The sequence below is a fragment of the Vicugna pacos genome, chromosome 5, assembly GCF_048564905.1.
Source record: "Vicugna pacos chromosome 5, VicPac4, whole genome shotgun sequence".
In the NCBI taxonomy this organism is placed as follows: Eukaryota; Metazoa; Chordata; class Mammalia; order Artiodactyla; family Camelidae; genus Vicugna; species Vicugna pacos.
The window spans coordinates 65,762,678-65,783,485 of NC_132991.1; the positions used below are offsets into that span (position 1 = coordinate 65,762,678).

The following is a 20,808-nucleotide window of genomic DNA, read 5'->3' on the forward strand; positions in this document are numbered from 1 at the left end:
CTCTTCCACAGCAAAGGGTGGTTTTGAATCTTAAAATTAAAAAAAAAGACCCTACACACTAATTTTAAATAAATATAAAAGTTCTAAAAAATAGGTCTATAGCCAAATAATTGAAGATTAATTTTTTCACCAAAGTTAGGAAAGCTCTGTACACAAGGTACCAAATACATTTTCCACTGAGGTACTGAATCCTCAACCAGCTTTAACAGAAACACCTCTAATTCACCTTATTATCTTGAAATTTGTGTGACAGCCGAGTACTCATTCTATCAGTATATGGTACCTGAGAATATAAGCTTCTCAAATCATATACTCTCACAGGTCTAGAAGGCTTTCTTTGATTTCTTCTAGGGCTTCTTTTAATACCATTGTTCGTACTTCCTGCAGGAACAGGAGAATCCTGCACAGGTTGCTTGGGAGAAGAGCTTGCTGGAGCTCCTGACTGCTCTTCAGCACCAGCTGAGGGAACCGAGTTTGGAAGAATTTTGGCTGGATTCTTTGCCTTCTTTAACCTACTAACATGAGATTTTTTCTTCTTATGATGCATCCTAATTAAAGTGTTCTTGGACCAATATTTGTGACGCAGAAAAACAGAGTATTTTAGAATATACTTTTTAATTATATCACTTAATTTGGTCTGACTCCAAATTGACTGTGTTTCTGAAGCAATGCTGGTTTTTTGCTGGGGAATAATTGGTCTACAGCCCTTTTGGGGAAAACCTGGCTTATTATTAGTTGTCACCTTCTTTCTCTGAATTTTCTTTTTACTTTCAGAGAACTGATTTCTAACTGATTTTGGAGAAATGTTCGTAACATCACAATTTAAAAGAGTTGACTGGAAATTACTTTCCTTTGGAACTTCACTAGAATTCAAAATCTCAGATTCTTCCAGAAACACAGAAGGCTCACTGGCCTCCTGATGTGACATTACTTCATGTCCTACTGTCACTGTCATAAAAGGTGCTGAAGCAGAGCTCTGTACATAAGTGTCATCATCTCCTCCATGGGAGTTCAGGTCACTAAAATGAATTTCAACACAGTTATTCCTGTCCGAATTTGGTACTTCTATGTTCAAAGAAGGATCAATTACAATTCGCTTATTCAATGGGTCATAATAATTATAGGAACTCTGTTTATCTCTGTACTGAATGTTAATATCCCAATTATTTCTACTACAGTGCCTCATTTTAGAGAAGTTGTTGGGTTCACCTTTCTTCTGCTTAATATTTGAAGAAAGAACATAAACTAAGGCATTTGGTTGCAAAGACTTCAAGACTGTACTACATGACTCAGGAAATTCAGCTGTTCCAATTTTTACGTTCTTTCTTGTTTTTCTGTCGTTCTGTAAAAGTGGATGTTTCCTTCCTGGAGAGTCTTTCTCTTGTCCAGTCATTCTTCTTTTCATCCCTGGGTGACTTGAGAGATTGGTTTGAGTTCCATGGCTGACTTTTACAGCCTGGCATCGAGAAGCCACTCGCCATGTTTGCTCACAGTGCCTCTTTGTTGAAAGAAAATGGCTAGGTTTATCTAAGGCCACTGGAAAGTCATCAGTATCTGAAATACCACCTACACCATCATCACAATCTGAGACGACCTGAATTGATGTAGTGTCCTGCTCAAGGTCAGCCCAGGCAATCTTTTTTCCTTTATTCAGTTTTTTTTTTTTTATTTTCCTGGTCTCACGGTCATCAACGTAACAGCGGAAGCTATCTCCCTTAAATTCCTTCGCAAGAGCATTAGTATTCATGTCACCTTCTCTCATTATTTGAGACCACGTTTTCCCCACCAATGAAGCAGGGGTTTGAGGCACGCCTTCAGGAACTTGTTCATCAGGATCATCCTCTGTGACCTCTTTTGCTTTTTCCAGGTTCCCTATAGAATCAACCCTGGGAACAGAGCTTGAATGGCAATTATAGTTTGTTTCTTTCAGGTCAAAAGACACCTTCTTTAGAAGGCCTGTTTTATTAACAGCTTTTTGAGGCTGATCAGTGTTAGACTGATGAGAGGGATCACACTGAAAATTCATCCCAGAACCACAAGGGTCAGAGCTCATACTTTCTAGATCCGCACATTTTAACTTCAGAAGGTTTTCTTTATCAGCCATTTGGTGGATCACCAACTCAGGAGACTCATTACAACCCTTGGCAGAAACATTAGATTCATAGTTCTTATCTTTTAAGCCAGTATTTTCTACATCTTTCCAAAGGCTGACTCCTTTGTCAACCTTCTGCAGTTGATGAGCCAGTGGCTGACAAGTGTCTTCCCATTCAAATTTTCGTTTCAGACTATTAGACTGACAGCTCTTATCTTTTGGGTCAATACATTTTGCCTTTTTTTTTTCAGGCCCTAGTGATTGGTAAGTTGTGGACTGATGAGAAGCATCAACCGGAAAACTGACTTCAGAACCATAAGGCTCACAACTTGACTCTTCCAGAATAATATAGTCTTTCTTCTGGTTTACTATTTTGAAGGTTTTTTTGGAGTGGTGTGTCACTGATTGAGAAGAGGCTTCACAAACACATCCTAGCTCAGTATCACAAGAGTCACAGCTCTCACTTTCTAGAACAAAACTTTCAGCATTTATACAGCTGATTCCTTGGACAGTCATTTGAGGTGAGTCAATCACTGGCTGAAAAGGGACATCAGAATCTGAAATCACTTCACAATCATTATCACCAGTCACCAGGTTCACCGACACTTGAGGTTCATTTATCACTATTTGAAAAGAGACATCAGAATCACACATTATGTCAGAATCACTAGGTTCACTGGTCTTTTCTTCCATGCCAAGATGCTCTTTCTTCTGAAGGTTCATTTCTTTGCAAACCACTTGAGATTGGCCAACTTCTAAACAAAGATGAACACCAGAATCATTCTTCTCTTGCAAGTTTATTTCTTTGACAGCCTCGGGAGAATGACCAGCTACAAAGTGAACATCAGAATCATAACTTACTTCAAAATCACCTAGTTTATATTTCTTATCTTCCAGGTAAACATGGTCTTCCTGCCAAAGACCTATTTCTTTAACAGACTTTGGAATGTGGTCAGCCACTGACTGAAAAGTTTCATCAGAAACAAAATTTATATCAGGACCACAAGGATCACTGCTTTTATCTTCCAAATTGGCTTGTTGCTCTTCCAAAACATGTGGCTGCTCAACCATTGACTGAAGAGGGGCATTTGAAACAAAAATGATTTCAGAATCACTGGGTTCATAGCTCTTAGCATCCAGACAAACCTGTCCCTCCCTCAGACTTATTTCTGTAACAGCCTCTTGAATTTCATTAGTCACAGACTGAAGAGGTGCATCAGAATCAAAATTTATTTTTGAATCACTAGGTTTGACAACCTTATCTTCCAAGTCAACATGCTCCTTCCAAAGGTTGATCTCCTTAACAACTTCTCTAGTTTGGCCAGCCACTGACTGAAAAAGGACATCAGAATCATATACAATTTCAAAATGCTTAGATTTATCTCTCTTATCTTCCATGTCAACTTGATCCTTGCAAAGGCTTTTTTCTTTAACAGTTTCTCTAAGCTGGTCAGGCACTGACTGAAGGGGATCAACAGAATCAACACTTATTTCAGAACCACAAGATTGATTGTGTTTATCTTCTAGCTCAGTGTGCTCTTGTTCCAGAATAGTTATCTGAGGATGATTAACTGTTGACTGAACCATGAACTCAGAATCCAATCTCATTTCAGACCCGCTAGATCGGCTGTTCTTATCTTCTGAGTACACATGACCTTCATTCTCAAGGTTTATTTGTTTAACACCTACTTCAGGTTGATCAGACACAGACTGGAGAGAAACATCAGAATTATGTATTAATTTAGAAACATTAGGTTCATTGACCTTATTTTTCAGGCCCATATCATCTTCCTTCCATGGGTTTGTTTTTCTGATCACTTTCCGAAATTGTCCAGGCAATGAATGAAGGTGATCAGAATTAAAACCTACTTTACCACCACCAGATCCACTGTTTTTATCTCCCAGATCAACATGTTTTTCCTTCAAAAGGGCTAGCTGAGGTTGGTCAAGAACTGAATGAAGAGGGGCATTAACACCCAAATTTATTTCAAAATTTCCAGGTCTAGTACTTTCAACTTCTGGGTCAACATGGTCCTCCTTCAAAACAGTTACTTGAGGTTTTTCAGTCAATGACCGAGGAGGGACATCAGAGTCCGAAATTGTATCAGAACCACTATATTTATTGCTCTTATTTTCTAGACCAACACATTCTTCTTTCTGAACATTTATTTCTTTAACAGCTATTTGAGGTTCTATTATTGAACAATGAGGGATATCAGAATCTAAATTTGTTTCAGAACCACTAAATTCAGCACATTTAGCTTTTATTTGAGCATGCTTTTCTTTTTGAAGCCATAGTTTTTTAACAACCATTTCAGGTTTGTAGATCACTGACTGAAGACGAATACCGGAATTCCAACTTGTTTCAGAAATACTTAACTCATTACCCTTCTCTGCTAAGTTTGCATGTTCTTCTTTTTGAAGGTTTATTTCTTTAATAGCTACGTCAGGATGATTCGCCACTAACTGAAAAGAGGTATCAGATTTCGAACTGCCTTCAGAAACACTGGGTACATTATTCTTATTTTCTAAGTGTACATTCTCTTCTTTCTGAAGGCTTCTTTCTTTAATGGGATCTTCAGAATGTCCAGTAACTGAGTGAAAAATACCATAATCAAAACTTAATTCAGAACCATTAGGTTTGTTTTCTCTATTTTCGACTGGTACCCACTCTTCTTTTTGAAAACTTAACAGCTTTTTAACAGCTTCTTCTGGAGGGTTAGTCACTGGGTGAAAAGGGATATAAGAATCCAAACTTATCTTGGAAGTGGTGGGTTCATCGTCCTTCCCTCCTAAGTGTACATACTCTTCTTTCTGAATGACTGTTTCTTTATCAGCTAATTCAGGCTGATCAGGCCCTAAATGAAGAGGAGTATCAGAATCCAAAGTTATTCTAGAGCTAATTGACTCAAAGCTCTTATCTTCCAGGTTAATGTGCTTCTTTCTTACTTCTTCAACATCCAGCTCAGAATACTCAGTAACTGATGTAAGAGGAGAATTGGAATCAAAAGTGAACTCAGAACTGGAGCACCTATAGCTTTTAACTTCCATGTCAATATTTAACTCTTTCAGATTTCTTTCACTCAAAGCCCCTTGAGGTTGGTCATTACCTGATCGATAAAGAGAAGCATGAGAACCAAAAGTTAGACCAGGAAGACTAGATATAACACTCTTATTCTCCAAGTCAACAGCTACTTCCTGAATGTTTACTTCTTTAACTGCTACTTGGGATTGGTCAGGTACTAATTGAGCATCAGTGTGAAAACTCATCTCAGAGCCATAAGACTCATAGCTCATATCCATAAGGTCATTCTTCTCTTTCAGATTTATTTCTTCAATGGCCTTCTGAGGTTCATCAGTCACTGTCTCAAGAGAGACATCACAATCAAGATGTGCTTTAGCACTACTGGGTTTACGATTCTTATCTTTCAGGTAAACAAGCCTATCTACCAGGTTTCTTTCTTGGACAGCCAGTTGGGGATGATCAACAACTGACTGAAGAGAAATATCAGAGTCAAAACTTGTTTCAGAACAACTTGATCCATAGTTCTTATCAACCAAGCCAATGTGAACCTTCTTCTGAAGCTTTCTCTCTGTGACAGCCACTGGGAGTTGGTCAACCACTGACTCAAGTGAGAAAACAGAATTAGTACTTATTTCAGAGCTACTGGATCCATAGTTCATATCAACCAAGCCACTGTGAACCTTCTGAAGTTTTCTCTCTGTGACAGCCACTGGGAGTTGGTCAACCACCGACTCAAGTGAGAAAACAGAATCAGTACTTATTTCAGAGCTACTGGATCCATAGTTCCTATCAACCAAGCCACTGTGAAACTTCTGAAGTTTTCTTTCTGTGACAGCCACTGGGAGTTGGTCAACCACCGACTCAAGTGAGAAAACAGAATCAGTACTTATTTCAGAGCTACTAGATCCATAGTTCATATCAAGCAAGTCAATGTGAACCTTCTTCTGAAGTTTTCTCTCTGTGACAGCCACTGGGAGTTGGTCAACCACCGACTCAAGTGAGAAAACAGAATCAGTACTTATTTCAGAGCTACTGGATCCATAGTTCATATCAACCAAGCCACTGTGAACCTTCTTCTGAAGTTTTCTTTCTGTGACAGCCACTGGGAGTTGGTCAACCACTGACTCAAGTGAGAAAACAGAATCAGTACTTATTTCAGAGCTACTGGATCCATAGTTCCTATCAACCAAGCCACTGTGAAACTTCTGAAGTTTTCTTTCTGTGACAGCCACTGGGAGTTGGTCAACCACCGACTCAAGTGAGAAAACAGAATCAGTACTTATTTCAGAGCTACTAGATCCATAGTTCATATCAAGCAAGCCAATGTGAACCTTCTTCTGAAGTTTTCTCTCTGTGACAGCCACTGGGAGTTGGTCAACCACTGACTCAAGTGAGAAAACAGAATTAGTACTTATTTCAGAGCTACTGGATCCATAGTTCATATCAACCAAGCCACTGTGAACCTTCTGAAGTTTTCTCTCTGTGACAGCCACTGGGAGTTGGTCAACCACTGACTCAAGTGAGAAAACAGAATCAGTACTTATTTCAGAGCTACTGGATCCATAGTTCATATCAACCAAGCCAGTGTGTGCCCTTTTCAGAAGGTTTGCTTCTTTATCAGGCTGTTGCGGGTAGTCATCACTTGACTGAAGTGAGGCATCGCTATCAAAAGTCATCTCAGAATCACTAGATTCATAGCTTTCATCAACCAGCCTAATATGCACTGCCTTCTGAGCACTTATATCTTTAACAATTACTTGAGTTTGGTTGGTAATCAAGTGAAGAGAGCCATCACAATCAGAACTTATTTCAGAAACAGAAGATTCGTTATTCTTATACTGCAAATCAGCATGTACTTCCTCTGAAAGGTTTATTCCATTAGCAGTCTCTTCCGATTGGTCAGTAAGTGAATAAAAAGAAGAACTGCCATCAAAACTCATTTCAGAACTTCTTAATTCATAGTTCTTATCTTCTTGGTCAATTTGCTCCTCCTTCCAAAGGTCTGGCACATCCTCTTCAGGGTGATCAGACACTGACTGAAGAGAGCCACCAGCCAACTTCATTTCAGAACTCACTGAGGTCTTCTGTTCCAAAAAGGCCAAATGCTTTCCTTCTTGGGTACAATCCATATTAGGAAAGAATTCCTCATGATGCTTTGGAATGCCATCTTCAAAGATTCCTTTATCAACAGGTATGTCAGTTTTATTCATGTTGATTGCTGGGTTTACTGCTAATTTGGAAAGAGATTCCAATTTTAAGGAGCCTTCGGTACCCACAAATTCATGTGCTTCAAAGCCAGTTGACAAAGTTTTACCCTGAGATTTTACATCTTCCTGTATAACCAATTTATCTGAATTTATACATAAAGACTCCCTATTTGATTCTTTAGGTTTCTGACATGAACCTGAAGAAGTTTCTGGATAACATGACAGCGTAAGATTTCCAGAGTCCCCATCCAGCTGTTTAAGGTATTTGTCAACTTTGTTTGGGTCACATTCACCAACTGAATCAAAATGGGCTCCTAGTGGTAACAAAGTAGTAGTATTAGTTGTAACTGGTCTTTCATGAGAACTTTCAGGTAAACAACTAACAGGAGCATTAGAAATAACTGAAAAACATATTACACTTTGTCTATTATTTGTAGAGTGACCAATATCAACTGAATTAAATTCTTTCATGTTGTTCCCAATTTTCTGAATGAACTCCAAGGACTGCTGCTGTCCTTTCTCCACTTTTTGAATAACTGATGGTCGAACTGAAACCCCCTGTATATACTCTTGAGATTTACTAGATCTAGAATACATGTCTTCAACAGGTTTAGAATCCTTGGCGGGCATCTCTCCTCTGACTCCATCAGCATCTACTGCCATTTCTTCAGGATTAAAATCATTATTAGGAACCACTTCAGAAGGTGCTGCAGTATTCATAGGAAGGCTCTTCTTTTGCATTGATCTAAAAAGCAAGGGAAAACAGCCATAAAAATATACTAATATCTGTTTAAAATGCTTTTTTTTTAAAGACATACTAAAAATTATTTTCTTTCTATCCTGGGCCAGATTCCTAGCAGACAGAGTCAAGGCAATCACACCAGGCTATACATTACATGTATTTCAGGAAGGTAATCAGTGCAGAAGATGGAGGGAACTCCACAAAGTGCTACTTAATAAACACTAATGGCTCCTAAACATGAAAAAATGTAAATAAACCTGTATATCACTTTTCAGTTATCAGAATGGTAAATAGCAAAAAGTTTAACACAAGTTACTTAACCATCTAGACTTTAGTTTCCTCCTCCAAAAAAGGGAAACTAGTATTATTTTCCTTCATAAGATTGTTTTGAGGAGTAAATTAGATACTGAATGTAAAAAGCATTTTTGCAAAAAGCCAGGAAAATAGTAATCATTCACAAATGTTAGCTATTATTAATACATTATTTTGGCAAGAGTGTAATGACACAGGCACTTTAGTACATTTTTGGTAGGAGTTTAGATTAGTTTAATCTCTGCGAAGAACAATTTGGCAATGTCTATTAAAATTCAAAATGCCAAAAGAAGTCTAGGGAGACATGACAAGTTAATGTAATGTGCTTATACTGGATGGGATCCCAAAACAGAAAAAGACATTAGGTGAAAACTAAGAAAATCTACACTTGACTTTAGCCAAAAGGCTGACAAGTAATAAGAAAATCTGAATAAACTACAGAATTTAGTTACGGTATTAGTTCATTGATTGTAACAAATGTAACCTATTAATGTAAGGTGTTAGTAATAGGCAAACTGGATGAGGAGATATATATAGGAACTCTCTGTACCATCTTCTCAATTTTTCTATAAATCTATAACTGCCCTAAAAATAGTCCATTAAAAATAATAAATAAATAATTTAAAATAGATTAATACTAAAATACAGCTTTATCAAATATTTTTCAGTTTGAGAGATGATAAAGTTGTCTAAAAGGACATGCATACATGTGTTGACCATAAGAAATTTTTTTAACATGTCCTAAATATTACTATTACTTTTCCCTGAAAATATATTATTATAATTAGCATTAAGATAACATTTTTTGGCATTTGTAAAATAAAAAATTAACTGTGGTATCAAAATAATATCATGATGAGGCAAAAAATCTATAATTTTTCATACTTCTGAATGCTAATCAATAAAAGTACAGCACAATAATCACTTTATCCTAGTTTTTCAGAACCCTAAAAGATAATCTCCATTTGTCTTAAAGACTATCACAATTATTCTCAAAATAAAATTAAGTTTATAACATTTGGCTAAGAAAAGAAAGGAAGGCAGAACTATAAAATCAAACATGTTGGAAATCCCAAAAGATTTTCATCTGTATTTGTGTGAATTTAAAATTAACAACTATGCAACAACCTAAATAAATAAATAAATAAATAAATAAATAAATAAATAAATAAAATTAACAACCAAATCACAATTCATACTTCTATGCATTTTAAACTAATTTTACAACAATGACCCAAAAAAGCCCTCTAAAATCATAACTACTAAAGGTTAAAAACCACTCTTCTTGAACCTAGAGATTATCACACTAAGCCAGACAGAGAAAGACAAATGTAAAAATGTATGACCAACTGCATAAATTGTGTATAAACTGGTATAGCATTCTAGGGAATGTCTATCGAGAATTAAAAATTTCCTATATAAATATTTGGTAGAATTCACCTATGAAGCCACCTGGTCCTGGACTTTTGTTCATTGGGATTTTTTAAATTACTGATTCAGTTTGATTACTAGTAATTGGTCTGCTCATATTTTCTATTTCTTCCTGGTTCAATCTTGGGAGATTGTACCTTTCTAGAATTTGTCCATTTCTCCTAGGTTGCCCATTTTATTGACATATAGTTGTTTATAGTAGTCTCTGATGATCCTTGGTATTTCTGTGAAGTCACTTGTAACTTCTTTTTCATTTCTGATTTTATTGATTTAGGCCCTTTCCCTTTTCTTCTTGATGAATCTGGCTAAAGGTTTATCAGTTTTGTTTATCTTTTCAAAGAACAAGCTTTTAGCTTCATTTATCTTTTCTAATTTTTTTCAGTCTCTATTTCATTTATTTCTGCTCTGATCTTTTTGATTATTTTCCTTCTACTAACTTTGGGTTAGATTCTGTTTGTTCTTCTTTTTCTAGTAACTTCAGGTGTAAGGTTAGAAACTTCTGAACTTATTCTATGAAGCCAGCACATCCTAATACCAAACCCAAACAAAGATATTATAAGAAAGGGAAATTACAGGCCATATCACTGACGAACATGCATGCAAAAAATCCTCAACAAAATACTAGCAAGCCAAATCCAACAATTCATTAAAAGAATTATATACCAAGATCGAGTGGGATTTATCCCAGGGATAGAAGGATTTTTCAATATCTGCAAATCAATCAGTGTGATATACCAAATTAACAAATTGAAGAATAAAAACCATATGATAAATGCAGGAAAGCTTTTGAAAAAATTTAACATCAATTTGTGATTAAAAAAAACTCTCTACAATGTGGATGTACAGGAAACATACCTCAACATAATAAAGGCCATATATGACAAACCCACAGCTAACATCATTCGCAACAATGAAAAGCTGAAAGCATTTCCTCTAAGATCAGGAATAAAATAAGGATGCCCACTCTCACCACTTTTATTCAGCATATTTTTGGAAGTCTTAGCCACAGCAATCAGAGAAGAAAAAGAAATAAAAGGAATTCAAAATGGAAAGAAAGAAATAAAACTGTCACTTTTGCAGATGACATGATACTATACATAGAAAGTCCTAAAGATGCACCAGAAAACTACTAAAGCTCATCAATGAATTTTGCAAAGTTGCTGGATACAAGATTAATATACAGGAATCTGTTGCAGTTCTATACACTAGCAATGAAGTATTAGAAAGAGAAATTAAGGAAACAATCAAGTTATCACTATATCAAAAAAGAATAAAATACCTAGAAATATAACTACTTATGAGGCAAAAGACCTGTACTTGGAAAACTATGACACTGATGAAAGAAACTGAAGATGAAACAGATGAAAAGATATACTGTGTTCTTGGATTGGAAGAATCAATATTGTTAAAAGGACCATACTACCCAAGGCAATCTACAAATTCAGTGCAATTCTTATCTAAATACCAATGGCATTTTCCACAGAACTAGAACAAATACTTTTAAAATTTGTATGGAAACACAAAAGACCAAGAGTAGCCAACATAATCTTGAGAAAGAATAGAACTGAAGGAATCATAATCCCTGGCTTCAGACTATACTACAAAGCTACAGTCATTAAAACAGTATGTACTGGAACAAAAAGAGACACAGATCAATGGACCAGGATAGAGAGCCAAAAAATAAACTCACACACTTATGGCCAATCACTCTATGACAAAAGAGTCAAGAATACACAATACAGAAAAGACAGTCTCTTCAGTAAGTGGTGCTGGGAAAATTGGACAGCTACATGTAAAAGAATGAAATTAGAACCTTCTCTAACCATAAACAAAAATAAACTTAAAATGGTTTAAAGACCTAAGTGTTTATTTGGTTTGGGGGTGGGGGCAGAGGGGAGATTAATTAGGTTTCTTTCTTTCTTTATTTTTAGAGGAGGTACTGAGGATTGAACCCAGGACCTCATGCATGCAAAGCATGCTTTCTACCACTTGAGCTATACCTTCCCCCAAGACCTAAATGTGAGACTGGATACTTTAAAACTGCTAGAGGAAAACATAGGCAGAACACTCTTTGACATAAATCAGAGCAATACTTTTTTGGATTCATCTCCTAGAGCAAAGAAAACAAAAGCAAAAATAAGCAAATGGGACCTAATTAAACTTAAAAGCTTTTTCAGAGCAAAACAAATCACTCACAAAATCAAAAGACAACCTACTGAAAGGAAGATAATATTTGCAAATGATATGACCAATAAGGGATTAATATCCAACATATATAAACAGCTCATACAATTCAGCATCCAAAAAACAACCCGATTTAAAAATGGGCAGAAAAACTGAATAGACGTTTTTCCAAAGAGGAAACACAGATGACCAACAGGTACATGAATGCTCAACACTGCTAATCATAGGGGAAATGCAAATCAAAACCACAATGAGATATCACCTCACACCTGTCAGATGGTTATCATCAAAAAAAAAAAATGTCAGTGAGGATTTTGAGAAAAGGGAACCCTCGTACACTGTTGATGGGAATGTAAGTTTGGGCAACCACTGTGGAAAATGGTAAGAGGTTTCTCAAAAAACTAAAAACAGAATTATCATATTACCCAGCAATTCCATTCCTAAGTATATATCCAAAAAAACCCAAAATACTAATTTGAAAAGATATATGCACATCAATGTTCACAGCAGTACTATTTACAATTGCCAAGATACGGAGCAACTTAAGTGTCCATCAACAGATGAATGGATAAAGAAAATGAGATATATATATATATATACATACACAATGGAATATTACTCAGCAATTAAAAAGAAATGTTGCCATTTGTGGCAACATGAATAGATTTGGAGGGCATTATACTAAATGAAATAAGTCAGACAGAGAAAGACAAATGCTGTATGACATCACTTATATGTGGAATCTAAAGAAATACCACAAACTAGTGACTGTAACAAAAAAGAAGCCGACCTGCAAATATAAAGAACAAACTATGAACACTGGAATTTGACACAACATTGTAAAATGATTATAAATCAATAAAAAATGTTAAAAAAAATAAAAAATAAAAAATAAAAAATACAATAAAAAATAAAGAAGCTGGAAAGAATCAGTAGTTCCCTGAGATGTCAAAAAAAAAAAAAAAAGAACAAACTAGTGATTACTGGGGGGGGAGGGGAAATATAGGGGTAAAGGAGTAAGAAGTACAAACTAATAGGTATAAAATAAGCTACAAGGATATACTTACAACATGGGGAATATAACCAATACTTTATAATAACTATAAATGGAGTATAACCTTTAAAATTGTAAATAACTATATTGTACATGTGTAACTTATATAATATTGTGAAGCAACTATACTTCAATTAAAAATGAAATAAAATAAATTTTGTTTCATTTTTAAAAGAATTAAACATTTCCATATACAATTTGAGCAATGAAAGAAATAATAGCAATGGATTAAAACCCACAGAATAAAAGACATTCTTGAGTTAAAAATGATGGAAATAGATGACTGAATAATTAAGTGAGGGAATAAGAAAGATCTTCTTTATGGTAGAACTCTGATTAATACATGTAACTACTGTTTCAGGGAAGAATCATTAATGAATGATTGAATAAAATCAGTGGGTGAAAGTAAGATGAGAAACAGTATATTTATATAGTCTCAAAGTACTTCCCCACAAGTATCTTATTAATTACAATAGGAAAAATTTTAGTAGCTTTACAGTGTAGAAGCCACCTTAATCAAGTAATCCAAGTCCACATCACCAGCAATGAGACTCAATATCATGGGTCTCATCTGATACAGAGAAGGGTACAACCATCAATTATAATTTATTCTTATCCAAAATACATTACCTAAGTTTAATTAGGAGGAAACATCAGGCATACCCAAATTTAGGGATACCCTACCCCAAAAAACTGGCCAGTAATCTTTAAAAAGTGTCAAGGTCTTGAAAACAAAGATAGATTGAGGAACTACCAGTGATCAAGGGAGAGTAAGATGTGACAGCTCAATGCCATGTGCGGTCCTGGATTGAATCTTGGTCCAGAAAGAGGACATCAGTAAGACAACTGAAAAAATCTGACTCAGGTCTATAAATAATGTGGCATCATGTAATTTCATGGATTTGATCACTGTACTGTGGTTATTTTAGATTTAATATTTGGGGAAGCTAGGTAAAGTTACACAAGACTTGTACTGGTTTTGTAACTAAATTTTTGTAAGCTTGAAATCATTTCAAAATGAAAATTTAAGAAATAAAAACCTTTAATGTCCATAAATTTTAGCTCAAAAGTTCAAATTCTAGGAATCTACTCTACAGAGTTACACGTACAAATATGTTTGTTGTAGCACTGTTTATATACACTAAAAACTGGAAATTTATGCTGACCCCAAGATAGGCTAATTCCATCTTTCCACCAGCTAAGAAACCACATATTTTTATCCTAACTTTTCCCCATAAAACATTTTCGCCATTTGCAAATTCTAGGTTGATGACTTGCAAAGCCTTCAAGAAGTGCATCCTCTTTTTCTACTGCTGGTGCTGAACTCAAACAAATCTTCACAGATGTGCGGATGATCTGTTTTGCCTTGTCTCGTATAGTTGTAGCTGCAAAGTCACCACAGTACATAATCTGATTTTCTACCAAAGTTTTCCTTTAACATAGGATATTAACCTTTAAATGGTATCAAAATATTTATTTTTATTAAAACAACCAAAATAAACTGATATGAGTAAGCTATCAAGATACTGACAAATAATAAAAAGAGCCAGTTCTATCTGATAGACTAGCAAATAGCTAGCAAATAGTTCCATTAATGTGTAATTGACTTAGTTTTTACTTTGACCACCCTTACTTGGCTACTGTCCCCAGCTTTTTGGTTACGAATCTTGTAAAAGCTATGTTTACTCCCACCTTTTTCCTGTGCTTAGTCCTATGACATCCTTACAAAACACATTAATGATAAATAATTATTTACTGACCTAAGACTTTTCTTTAGTAAAAGCATAGTGTAGTACATATCTTGTATAGTGAAATTTCTTACTTAGGCTGGGAAAAATTAAAAAATGATTGCAAAGGTACGTCACTAGACAAAATTTCACTTTATATTGCTTGACTCAAAAGATTCACTTTAGGAAGTACTGGAGCATTAACACAAACTGTAACTTATATGTATGCTGTAACATATAACTATGTACTAATATTATTCCATTCAGTTACTTTACCTGCTTTTTTGATAACGATATGGGTGGTGTCGCAGTACATCCTGCAAGAAACGTTCCATCAAAGTACGGGAACCCTTCCACTGTCTACTCTGTATGGTCAAGAATCTGTGCCGATCACTGGACATATGCTATAAAGAAAAAAATGAGTATTTTTAAATGGGTAATACTCACAAGTAGTGAGAGTGTCAGAATATAGGTTCATTATACTCCTGGTAGATGTATAAATTGATACATCCTTTCTATAAAGCAATTCTAAAATACAATCTAAAACCCAAATGGGGAGCTCGAATCAATGCAGAGTATTAAAGGATGTGGAGCTTAATTCCCCCACCATGGACACATCAAAAATACATCTACAAGTAGAACAATTCTCACTGAAAACAGGAAACTAGCAAGACTCCTATACAACCAAGCCTGTAAGAAAGATACACATGTAGGATGGGTAGGAAGGGATGAAAAGCAATCCAGTTGGAACCTAAAGTCCGTGGGAGGGGATGTAGAGGAAAAAGATCAGTCATCCTATTACGAGGGTAAACAACCCATAGACTTACAACCATTCTGTACCCAGACAACCATCTGTTTTTCACTTTCAGCACAGTATTCAGTAAATTACATGAGCTATTCAATTATTAAAAACAGGCTTTGGATTAAATGATTTTGCCCAATTGTAGGCTAATGTAAGTGTTCTCAGCGCTTTTAGTGTAGGCTAGGTTAAGCTATGATGTTCAGTAGGTTAGCTGTATTAAATGCATTCTCAATTTAAGATTTTTCAAATTACAATCAGGATGTAATCTCATCGCAAATTGAGGAAGATCTGTGTCATCTTCTTTGTGGCTTATCTTTTCACTTTCTTGTGTACGTGTGTATGTGCGTTCATAAATAGTTATTTGTTGCATGCGTGCACACACACACACCACCCCCAAGTAAATCCAACATCCTTCCCAAGAATAGTTACAGGATAATTTTATGCTTTCTTAGTCATCTTCCACTGTTTCGTAAATTCACTGCAGTTCAATTTACCAATTTTTTTCTTTGTCATTGCTTTTTGTGATCGGTTTAAGAAATCTCTTCCCACTTCAAAGTCATAAAGATTTTTCTCCTATTTGTTTCTAGAAGCTTTATTGTCTCACCTACAATACTTATATCTACAATCCACTTGGAATTGATCTTTGTATCCAGGATGAGTTAACAAAAAGCCACTAAACAGCAGAATTTTTACGTATTATAAACTTGTCTTAGATATTATATAAGATGAAACAGTTTAGCACTAGCAGACCCAGAGCTTCATTATATCACTACTTCACCTATGACACAATTCCACAGCTTATATCCTGGAGAAAAACGTGAGACTCTTCTAAGTAACCAACCCTGGTCAGAAAACTGCATCCATTATTACCATAAATACTTACTTCAAATCTCCACAGATGATGCTTCACAAACTCTTCCAACAAAAAGAAGAGAAATGAACGCTACTCAACTCACTCTATGAAGCCAGTATTACCCTAATACCAAAACCAAAGACATCACAAGGGAAAAAAGCTACAGACAATATCCCTTATGAATACAGATGCAAAAAGCCTCAACAAAATATGAGCAAACCAAATCCAGCAACACATAAAAAGGATCATACATTATGACCAAGTGGAATTTGGTCCAGGAACAAAAAATTGGTTTAACATTTCAAAACTCAATCAATGTAATTGCTATAGACTGAATGTATCCCCACCATCAAAATTTTTTAAATTTATTTATTTACATATTTATTTTACAGTATCACATTTTTAATTGAAGTATAGTTGATGTGCAGTATTACATGTTATAGGTATACAACATAATGATTCACAGTTCTTATAGGTTATACTCCATTTATAGTTATTATAAAATATTGGCTATATTCCCCATGCTGTACAATACATCCTTGTAGCTTGTTTTACATCTGATGGTTTGTACCTCTTACTCTTCTACCTTCATTTTGCCCCTCCCCCTTCCGTCTCCCCACTGGTAACCACTAGTTCCTTCTCTACATCTGTGAGTCTGTTTCTTTTCTGTTATATTCACTAGTTTGTTGTATCTTTTTAGATTCCACGTGTCAGGGCTATCTTACAGTATTTCTCTTTCTCTGTCTGACTTATTTCACTTAGCATAATGTTCTCCAAGTCCATCCATGCTATACACCAGAAACTAATACAACATTTTAAATCAACTGTATTTCAATTAAAAAGCAACCAACCAACCAACCAACCCATTTTGAATATAGGCAGAACTGAACAGACATTTTTCCAAAAGAGGAAATGCAGATGGCCAACAGGACCATGAAAAGCTGCTCAGCATCACCAGTATCAGAGAAATGCAAATCAGAATCACAATGAGATACCACCTCACACCTTAAAATTGGTTTAACATCCAAAACTCAATCCATGTAATTGCTATAGAGTGAACTGTGTTCCCACCCACAAAATTCTTATGGTGAAGTTCTAATAACCCCTCATATGGTTGTATTTTTTTAAAACAGAGCTTTGGGGAGGTAAATAAACCAATACCATATATAAAAATTAATTCAAGGTGAATCAAAGACCTATATGTAAAAGCTAAAACTATAAAACTCTTAGAGGAAAATACAGGCATAAATCTTCATGACCTTGAATTAGGCAACCTTTATGACACCAAAACCACAAGCAACAAAAGAAAAAAGACAAGATAAACTCAACTACAGTAAAATCTGTAACTTCTGTGCATCGATGTGTAAAATTCAAAGTCCTTATCTTACCTTACAATGTCTTATGAAATCCAATGCTCTCAATTTTACACCTGTCACTTAGCATCCACTCCCCACCCACCCTCCATGGCAGCCACTTTGGCCTCCTGGCTTTTGGTCAGCATGTCAACCACCCCTCCGCCTCAGGGTCTCTGTCCTTGCTCTCTCTTGTCTACCTGGAAATTCTTCCCCTAGATACAAGCACGCCTGGCCCCCATACTTCATTCATACCTCAACTTAAATGTCACTTTCTTAACATCATCTGGCCATCCTACCTAGAATTGCACACTCTTCTCTATTTCCTCAGAACATTTATCACAATTTGATCTATTATGTACTAAATTTACATGACTATTTATAATCTGCCTTACTGCACTATAATGTAAGATTCATTAATAAAGAAAACTGATTTTGTTCATGGCCAAATCCCTGGAACCTTAAAAGAGTATCTGCTCACTAGTAGACTCTCAATATGGTCTGTTCCATGAACGAATAAAGGAATTTAATAAAATGTAAAAGAAGAGAAAGTTACTACTAGGTCCTTTGAGGTGTAACCATATTGACAGGATCCTCTCACCTGTTCCAGGTTACTATAGCACACACGGCAATAGCTGCAATATCCTTGTCTGTTCTGCATATTGAATAACCAAAGTCAGATAGATGGCTGTTGTCCTTGAACACTCAAACTGAAAAAGAGAAAAATGGCAAAATCACATTAATTCCTTACTACCACAAGGAAACTGGCTATGAAAATATTAGAGAGCAGAAATTTATTCGTCAGTCCTGCTTACTCATATTTCTATTAATTATGAAAACAGACAAGCCTACCATAAGCTCCTGAATCACTCAGTGAGCCTACAGTAGAGATGAGACCTCTGTATCTTTTTTTTCATTGACGTGTAGGTGATGCACAATATAAGTTTCAGATGTACAACACAGCACAATTCACAACTTTTAAAGGTTATAGTCCATTTACAGTTACTACACAAATATTGACTATATGCGTGTTGCACTGTGTATCTGTATAGCTTGTCTATTTTATACATAGTAGTTTGCGCCTCTCAATCCCCGTCCCGTATTTTGCCCCTCTTCCCTTCACTCCCACAACCAGTTCTAGTTTGTTCTCTATATCTAAGTCTGCCTCTTTTATGCTACATATACTAGTTTATTTTTTAGATTTCACATATAAGTGATATAATACAGTATTTGTCTTCCTCTGAGATTTATGCATCTTCTAAAAGAGTAGTTTGTTGCCAATCTTTGAAGCCTAGATGACTACATTTTTTATTAATTTTCTGAAAAGTTGTTAGTTATCAGGAATTGATTCAGTACTGCATACACTATTCAATTTGTAAAGATATATTATATTTCTAAGTCGTTACTATAGTATGTTTACTATACACTAAAGAAGCTCACTAATTTTCACATTATGCTTCTACACAAAATCCCAGATTACGTGAACTCTGTCATATTAACATCTTTTTCTTTGTCATGAGAGTAAAGATACCACATTTATTTTCTGCTTAATCCACAAAGAGCCAGATTTTAAAGTAATTTATCCAATAAAGTTGCTAAAAAGCAAAATAACAACTAATATAGCCTCTGAAATAAAAAACATTTTTCTTCTGACAATTATATAAGCCAAACAAGTAAGAGGTATTTTTTCCAACTGGTGCAATAAGATTTCTCCACAAATAAAAAATAGTTTCCAAGTTTCTACCCTCCTCCCCCAAAGTATAATTCTCCCACATTACATACTGCAGTGGTTTCCAAACCAGGATGAATATAAAAATCACCCCCCCAAATTCTGACTTAGTACATCTGAGAACAGAGCCTAGAATTCAGAAACTTTTTAATTCCCCAGATAACTCTGATACACAGCCAATTTATTCACTGACACAAAATGTATATAGTTTATGATTATTTTAAATAAATTCAACGCAATACAGTTTTTGCTGTTTTGTGGAAGTGAAAATAGGATTTTAAGAAATAATTTCATCAAGTTTTTAATACTAATTATTTTAAACATTCTGGTGAAAACCATAAAGAGAATAATCTTGTTATGAGTATTTCTGATAAGATTATCCAGCAAAGAAAAACTTTACTCATTAAAATCAATGTTCAAAAATGAAATCATAGCCTTACACTCAATAATATAAAAGCTTCATTAAATCAAAATGCTATCATAACATTCACTTACCTATTACTTTTTATTATGAGAAATTTTGATAGTTTCTGACTTCTCACACTTATAGGGAAAATAAATCAATTAAATCAGCCTCTGAAATAAAGAATATATAAGAAATTAGTTACTTAAAATTTGGTCTTTTTTCCCTTTACTTCACTTATTAACCTGAAGCAACAAAATGAAAGAAAGTTTTATTTTAAGTTGCATTCATAGATATGGCAATTATCAGGCTGAGAGAACCCCAGAGTTTAGACCTAAACTCTGAAAATCATAAAATAACAAACTTTTTAGTGCTGTCTTTAAAATATAATTAAGACATTCATTAAAAGGCAAAATCAAAGTATGAGTCTAACATCACACGCACACACAAAATTTAAATACTTTTAAGTATTTTTGATCTTTAACCCTTATGGCTTTTAACTCCCATGGCATTATTACCTGCCATTTTCATCATTCTAATGTCATACACATGCCACAATGAAACCGAGTTACAATAAATCAAAAGTAGCTGTTGGCATTTTAGAAAATTCACATGCTAGGACCCCACTTGAATAACTTACAGAATCAAAAGTCCCCCGGTGGGGAGTCAGGCACATGCATATTATACATATTTAAAATGTCCCGAGGTGATTCTGATATGAGTTGAACCAATAATATGTCATCATTTTTCATGTACTAATAAAATTCTTAAAGGGATCATTTCTTTGGGGCTTGGGATTGTATTAGTTTACATGACCAAATGGGTCTTTTTATACAAACTCTGAATTTTATTAGTACCTGGTATTTTTATAAAGTAACAAATCATTTACCTTGAG

General features: G+C 35.0%; 1 protein-coding gene across 1 annotated transcript; it reads right to left on the reverse strand.

The window, feature by feature from the left end:
- Nucleotides 1-217: 217 nt before the first annotated feature.
- Nucleotides 218-20,043, reverse strand: ZDBF2 (zinc finger DBF-type containing 2). Its single transcript, XM_072962114.1, has 5 exons — nucleotides 20,006-20,043; nucleotides 18,383-18,491; nucleotides 15,051-15,178; nucleotides 6,056-8,069; nucleotides 218-5,665 (listed from the first exon to the last, which is right to left on the reverse strand). Exons 2-5 carry the CDS (start codon nucleotides 18,440-18,442, stop codon nucleotides 218-220), a joined length of 7,650 nt encoding a protein of 2,549 aa, XP_072818215.1. The 5' UTR covers nucleotides 18,443-18,491; nucleotides 20,006-20,043.
- Nucleotides 20,044-20,808: the final 765 nt, after the last annotated feature.